Raw genomic sequence first — 7,246 nt, 5'->3', positions numbered from 1 at the left:
ATTTTTTATCTCAGTCCAGCCAGGTAGAGGAATTGCATCACCTATTCTTGGAGCAGGTCAATAAGTGGGAGTCTGACAACCAAGACCCTGCACATGATATGTTTAAAGAGGCAGTAGTCCCTTCTCAAACCAGATGACATCACGCTCAGTCACATGGCCTACTTAACCAAGCACAGTCACTATACAAATATATGACACTATGCTTATGAAGTAGAAAAAAGGCTGCAGCACTGACTCAAATGTTGCAATCTCTTCAAACAGTTGATCAATGGGGTCCCGGGTGACCCCTGAAGTTTTCCACTTAAGGACCTATTCATAGTATAGGTCATTATTAAGTCTGGAAACCCCTTTAATATTTAGTATTTGCTAGAGACACTATAAAAAAGGTGCCCCCCCCAAAAAAAAAAAAAAAAAAAAAAGAGTTCATACTAGCTTCACATGATAAGCTATAAAAACTGACCGCAACTCAAAAAAAATATTGAGTGTTCGACTCGACTGGAAGTGGTGGTGACAACACTCTAATGTTAGTGAAGCAGTTGTAGGGCAACCAGTCAATCTTTGTTTGTGTTATGTCATTTTCATTTTATTTTCTTGCCCCAACACAGTATATGGTCCTCACACAAAAAAGATGTTGGACCGATAACTACTGAATTATTCCAACAGGTAGAGGATGATAGTTTGTTCTCCTAGCCATGATCTTGTCCTGGCCACCTCAAGAAAGCTATGTATATTATATTCTTGTGTTCTTCAGCGTAGTGAGGTTACATAACAAAGCACCATCTAGAAACAGCAGCTGATCTGAACAGGATTGTGTATTGGAAATCTCTGAAAGTGAAGAATTCTGCCTGAAAGGGCAGCAGAAGAAACTCTTTTGTATCTCCTTGATAAGTATAATAGAAAATAATTTCTGGCATTCTTAATTATTTGTGAGGAATTGTGCTTTATTTGTATTCAAATGATTAAGAGTGCCAGAACTTCTTTTCTATTTTGCTATGGCGGTGGGATGCCTTTTCTGAGCACCTGAATGTACAGAACCGAGTGACAGAACATTATAACCAAGCGATCCTTGATAAGTATGGAAACAATTTTGAAGCAGTGTTACATATTTTTCACTAGACCTTGTAGTTGTACAATATGAAAAACTTCCCCTTCAATTTTTGGCCTAATCATTTCCTAGTAATGTTTCTCTGCAGGTTACATACATGGTAAAGATGCAAAGAAATGAGAAAATACAACGGATGGATAAAATGTATACTTGCAAAGATTTATTAGAAACATGATAAGACAGAATATCCAGTTTTTGCATTGACATTGTTCAAAGTTCGGGGTTTTCATGTGGTCATACTGTAACATTTCTGGAAGGCTCATCTATATAGTATCTCTTCATATGCAATGTTTGTATATATTTTTGGAATATGTAAACTACAAATTTTGGAACCAATGTGCAGATGAGGTGATGACCAATCAGATAAGGCCCGAGCATAAAGGTGAACAGCATTCAGAGGTAAAATAAGGAGATCTTAGGAATACTTCCATGATCAAGGTACTGGCAAACACCTGATAACTTGCAATAAACTTGCAATTTTGACAGATAAAAACTGGAATTTATAAAATGTAATTCTTTGGTCCAGTTGGGCTATAAAATGTACTATGCATCTTACAGATGCATGCTTACATCACAATACAAGAAAAGCAATATGTCTTCAGCTGTGGTCTTGTGTTTTACCATTATCCAAAACACAATAACACTGAGAATGGCACAGATAATCACTGCACACATTCATTTGCCTTCACACTGCTGAAAGATCACAAAATCAGTCCAGAGTCCAGCAAAATCATCTGTCCATTAGTGACAGGAAGGGTACCCACTGGTTCCTGGATTTACATTCAGCGCAGTAATTGATAACCTCTTCCAAACTTGAGCACTTCCAGGGATTGTTGTGTGGATTCTGTATTTAAGAAATAAGAACAATTAGTCACAGAAAGAAACCTCTAGACATACACGTCATTTGCCAATAGGGTGGACAAGGTCTTCAAAGAATATATTAGGGAAAAACTCGAACATCATCTCATTATGAACTACCTATCACTAGTCTGAAGTTCATAGTGATTGCACTCATTTAGTTTACATTCCAGGTGAAAATTAGTTCATCATGAGCTAAAGCAAGTGGGATCAGTAGGTGGGAGGCAGCAGTGATACCGCACAGTAGCTCCTCTTGTGGACTTGGTTTTTAGTTCCTAACGCTGGAAATGCATAGAGGTAAAACCTCATAAGAGAGTGTACAGCTTCATGCAATGCACCCAAATTTTTTATTTTTTATTTATTTATTTATTTTTTTTGGGGGGGGATAAAGTTACCATCTTGTTAGTCCAGAGGTTCAGTCTACTCTTTTCTATGTGCTGTTGAACCTGCAGCATTGTCAGAATGTCACTTGGTACTGTATACGAACAGGAACCTTCATGCAATTTTGATTTAAAGTGAATGTTTTATGAAAATATGCAAATAAATGTATATTAGTTGTTAAAAGCGGAAACCAAACAAAAAATGAAATGCACCAAACCTCCTAAAAATAAGAGTGCAGAGTTCATGCATATCACTATAGCCTGCACCCGCATGCACGTGTCTTCAGAAAATCGCTAGAACTGGAAGGAACAAAAATCTGCTTTGAAGCTGGAAATATTAAAAAAGTATCATCCTATAAAATGTAGGGATTACACACCATGAAAAGTGAACCCCTAAACCGTATATATATTTTGAAATTAGACAACCTGAAGATTACAAATGTCTTAATGGGTCATCGATAGCCACATCCACCTTCATGCAACTTTGCGACCAACAGAAATTATTTTTTGATAAAATACGCTAAAACATATATTTGCACCTAAAACTCATGTTCAATCTCAGACTCATATACAAAATACATTTAAAATAATAGCTTAAGGTGTATACAATGTGTATATATACTATATGTACCGCAAAAATCAACTACAACAAGAGCTCGGACTCCCAAAAACACTAATACAGAAGACAAGCAGGATTTAGCTGTTATTCACTAATATGTCAAAAAAGCTATACTGCACCTACCTGACTGTGATACCAAAATCTAACTTTTTTCAGAGTACACAGCATTCCGTATATAAAAACACAATTTAATAGTTCGTATATACAACCACCCTCATTCAACTTTGCGGCAAACAGAGACTACTAGAAAAAATTGCACAAAAATTCAAATTTGCCACTAAAGTGCGGCTCAAGCAATCCCTTTCTGCAAACATAATGTACTTTCTAAAATACTGCAATATGTGAGGAGTTCATACATACCACACATGTATATACTTACAGGGGCGGGTGTTAAAGAAACGCCAAAATCGCAGAAATGCACCATCCCATTTTGTGCATGCAGATTAAATAGGACTTTACATAATATTATTATCCATCCCCCTATAAAAATTTTATCAATCTATACGTTCATCTCTAGTGATAATCGTTATTACTATTATTTTAGCGTGTAACAGATATCACTAGAGACGTATTTTACTGTAGAAAGCTCAGGTATAGACAGGACAGGGATTGGGTGAAATGTAAACTTTATTTGCGACTTTGTGTATATGTTGTGTAAGTGTTTGGTGCGACTTTTTGTTTGGCGCTGCGACCTGGACAATGGTAAACGTCTGGGTCTTTTGGGTCACAGCGTCAATAACCTTCCTGGTTGTGTTCAGGAGGTATAACATAAGAATACCCCTCTAGTAAAGCTCTGGGGGGAATTACATTATACCTGTATGTGACAATCAGAGACAAATGTATAGTATGCTCTCTGATTGGCAGGAGAAGGGTTAATAGGGACAGAAGAGTCCCTGCCACCCCCCTCTTGGTGTCACATACAAGTTATATACAGAGTCAGATTGTTTCTCTGTCTCTCTCTGTCTTCACATACTGTTTATTATTTCAGTACCTAACTGAGAACATAAAATTGGACCCATAGATAACAAATCAATATAAATGGACTATTTCAGCTGAAACAGCAAATCTGTTTTCATTTGTTTCAAAAACTTTGATACATAGCAAGGACACTTACCGATACTAAGATGCAGTGCAGATCCAGTGGCTCAGGGATTGCTTCACTTTGACTAGTAATAATCTCTGACAGGCGAGGAAGACCAGACACTCTCAAAATATTGATGTCATTGTCACAGCAAAAGGATTGTATAAGTGTAAAGTATATGCTTAATGCAGCATCGTTTTCATGTTCAGGATCTGCTGCTAGAAGACACAGCAGCACACTGTCAGAATCTCTGTTAAATAAACAAAAAAACATTATTTAAAAGGCCATACATACCATTACAGAATGTGGGCATTGTGTAATCTAATATTTCCATGCGGACTTGAACACTAGTGTGAACCTAGTGTTAATTACACATGCCCCAGTCCCCATCCAGGGCCTGTTGTAGTGATGTGTTGTCCATAGTGGGTCATAACTGGCAGACCTACATACAAGAAATAATATCCTATGGACAACACAGCATTACATAAACAACTAAACAGTGACACAGTAGGGAGATATCAAAAATCTCATTTTAGTATTCATGAGCTCTAAAAACCATGATACATTTAATTATTTTTTAATTTTTTTTTACAAATGATAAGACAGAAGTGTTATGAATATTCGTGTGCAATATTGTTAAGGATGTGCTTCATCTGTTCTTTGGATCCATTGTAGGACCACAACAATGGATTAAAACTATGAAATAGATTTGTGTAATGGGCAACAATGGATCCCAAGGGACCCCACTGACAATAATGGAGTCTGTTCAGGCTTAGTCTCTTCCCGATATCATCGGAAAAATGCAGGACTTTCTAGTTTGCAATTTCAGACAGACTCTGCACTGAATGGACTTCGACACAGATGTAAAAATAGCCTAATGTGGTATATACTTTACTTGTGTAAACCTTATATATTTGCATACAAGACCGGCTTGAATTGTAACCTTAGGAGTCTGTTAAAAGAGACCTTTCACCATCTCCACCAGCTCAGGTTCTTAGCATCATAGTACTGTTTCACTGATTCCAGCCCAGATGGAATTTTCGCTAGTCTCCGCTATTCCAGAGCAACAAGTGCAGTAGGGGTTGGCTCCTGATATTTAAGCTCTGTAAAGTCAGAAGGGCAGTGTCAGCCAGAGGGGCATGATTTAGAGTTCCACTGGGAATGGAGTGCAACTACTTTAGACCTACCTGTCCATCAGCTTTGCTGATTCGTATACACCAATGGTCAGTAAATCTTGTTCATGGGCAGCAACAAGGACTTCCTCTAGAGCTGTGGCCACGGGATGCATCCTACACAAACATAATGGACACATTGTTTAAGGAAAATATAGTACACATAGACAATCATCAAGTATCAAGAGTAATATTATATGTATAAAACATAGACGTTTTTCCATTAATACACAGGATGAGGAATAAATGTCTGATCATGGGCGTCCCACTGTTGGCACCCCCAGTGAACATGAGAATGGGCCTATAAGTATTACTGAGTACCCCATGGAAATGAAGCAGCAGTGTGCATGCTCAACAAGCACTTCATTCAGTTGTATAGACTTCCCAGACACTGCCAGATTTACTAATACTGTAAAAGCTAGACAATGCAAATTCAGACTAGACAATTTTAAATGGCAAGTGTCTGATGCTATTTGATACATCCAGTGGCGTAACTACCGGGGTAGCGGGGATAGCGGCTGCCACAGGGCCCAGGACATTAGGGGCCTGGTGACAGCCGCTACCGCTGTGATTTTTTTCCCCCTTTACCAGTTGGAGTTACTCCAGCCGATAACGGGCCCTATTTACTTACCGATCCTGGCAGTGGTCGGGATCAGTAAGTGACGCCACGGGCCCAACAGACATTTTCAGACCCCAGAGTATAATGATCGGGGATCCAGGAAAGGTAAGAGAACATAAAAAAACATTTTACTTACCTTTCCACGCTCCGGGCAGGTTCGGGCCTACTTCTGGACAATCCCTGATGTCACATGACATGTCATGTGATGTCCCGGGTCATGTGACGTCCCGGACGTCATTAAAGAAGGCCGATGCCACCGAGGACTGCAGGGGAGCTGGAGATAGGTAAGTAACAGTGTTTTTTATATTTTTATCGCCCCTGGGTCTCCGATTATTATACTCTGGGGTCTGAAAACACATAATACTGTGTGCAGGGACCACTATGGGATATAATACTGTATGCAGGGGCCACTATGGGACATAATACTGTGTACAGGGACCACTATGGGGCATAAGAGAGCGCGCAGGAATGCGGGGGGAGGGGTAGGTCGGGGTCTTCAGCGGGCGTCAGTCGGGGGCCCATGTCAAAAGTTTACCACGGGCCCCGCCGGTCCTAGTTACGCCACTGGATACATCTGTTCTCAGAGTGTCTAGTTTAAAGAGGTTACCCAGGCCAAAAGATTTTTTCAATTAAGCTGGGGCAGGTAAAGCCAAAAAACCCAAAGTAGTCCTACTGCTCTGCTGTTCTGGCGCGACTCCTTGCGAATTTTGTGCAGGATTGCCACCAGAATCCGCGTGGTTAAAAGCTTCTCCATAGAGTTCTATGGGGAGGCTTTTTAACCACGCTGATTCTGGCAGCAGTCCAGCACGGAATTTGCGCGGACTCCGCGTGAATTCCGCACAAAGTAGTGCCTGAATCCGAGCCATTTTGCCCCATTGCAGTGGAATTCCTCACCGGCTGTGATGTCCAGAGTTCCTTCCACTAAGGATGCTGACTGGCCTCAGTGGTCACATGTGGCCCAAAGACAACAATGGAGCTGCATGACCAGACCACTCTGGGAGACATCAGAGCACCTAGCACAGGTAAGCATGTTTTTTTTTTCTTCACCTCCCCCAGTCTAATTAAAAAATAAAGTTTAGGCCTGGACAGCCCCTTTAAGTTTCCACCTCCTTCCATGTCTTAAAATGCTTAAGCCTAAGGTCTCAAGTTGCAAAAACATACTTTTTACAGTAACAGCAAATTGAATGAGATATTGGCTAACCCCATGGCGGGGTAGGAAAAAAAAAGCTGCGGAAAAACTGCATTTTTAAAAAACACATACTATTTTGAAAAACAGCATGTCAATTTTACCTGCGGAAACCCAAGCATTTTCCCTATGGATGTAATATGATAAGACAAAAAATGAATTTTTAGCTGTATTCCGGGTCTGTAGTGCAAGAGATGCAAAGATAGGCTACACCACATTTCCCTGA

At 39.9% G+C, this 7,246-nt stretch overlaps 1 protein-coding gene across 1 annotated transcript; it reads right to left on the bottom strand.

Annotated features, from left to right (window-relative positions):
* Nucleotides 1-1,806: 1,806 nt before the first annotated feature.
* Nucleotides 1,807-6,700, bottom strand: LOC142189621 (growth arrest and DNA damage-inducible protein GADD45 beta-like). The gene is made up of 4 exons (XM_075262227.1): nt 6,537-6,700; nt 5,231-5,332; nt 4,077-4,293; nt 1,807-1,949 (listed from the first exon to the last, which is right to left on the bottom strand). Exons 1-4 carry the CDS (start codon nt 6,698-6,700, stop codon nt 1,836-1,838), a joined length of 597 nt encoding a protein of 198 aa, XP_075118328.1. The 3' UTR covers nt 1,807-1,835.
* Between the last annotated feature and the right edge of the window lie 546 nt (nt 6,701-7,246).

The sequence above is a fragment of the Leptodactylus fuscus genome, chromosome 1 (genome assembly GCF_031893055.1).
Source record: "Leptodactylus fuscus isolate aLepFus1 chromosome 1, aLepFus1.hap2, whole genome shotgun sequence".
Classification (NCBI taxonomy): domain Eukaryota; kingdom Metazoa; phylum Chordata; class Amphibia; order Anura; family Leptodactylidae; genus Leptodactylus; species Leptodactylus fuscus.
The sequence above is the reverse complement of the archived record's forward strand: the minus strand, read 5'-3'. Positions and strand labels throughout refer to the sequence as shown.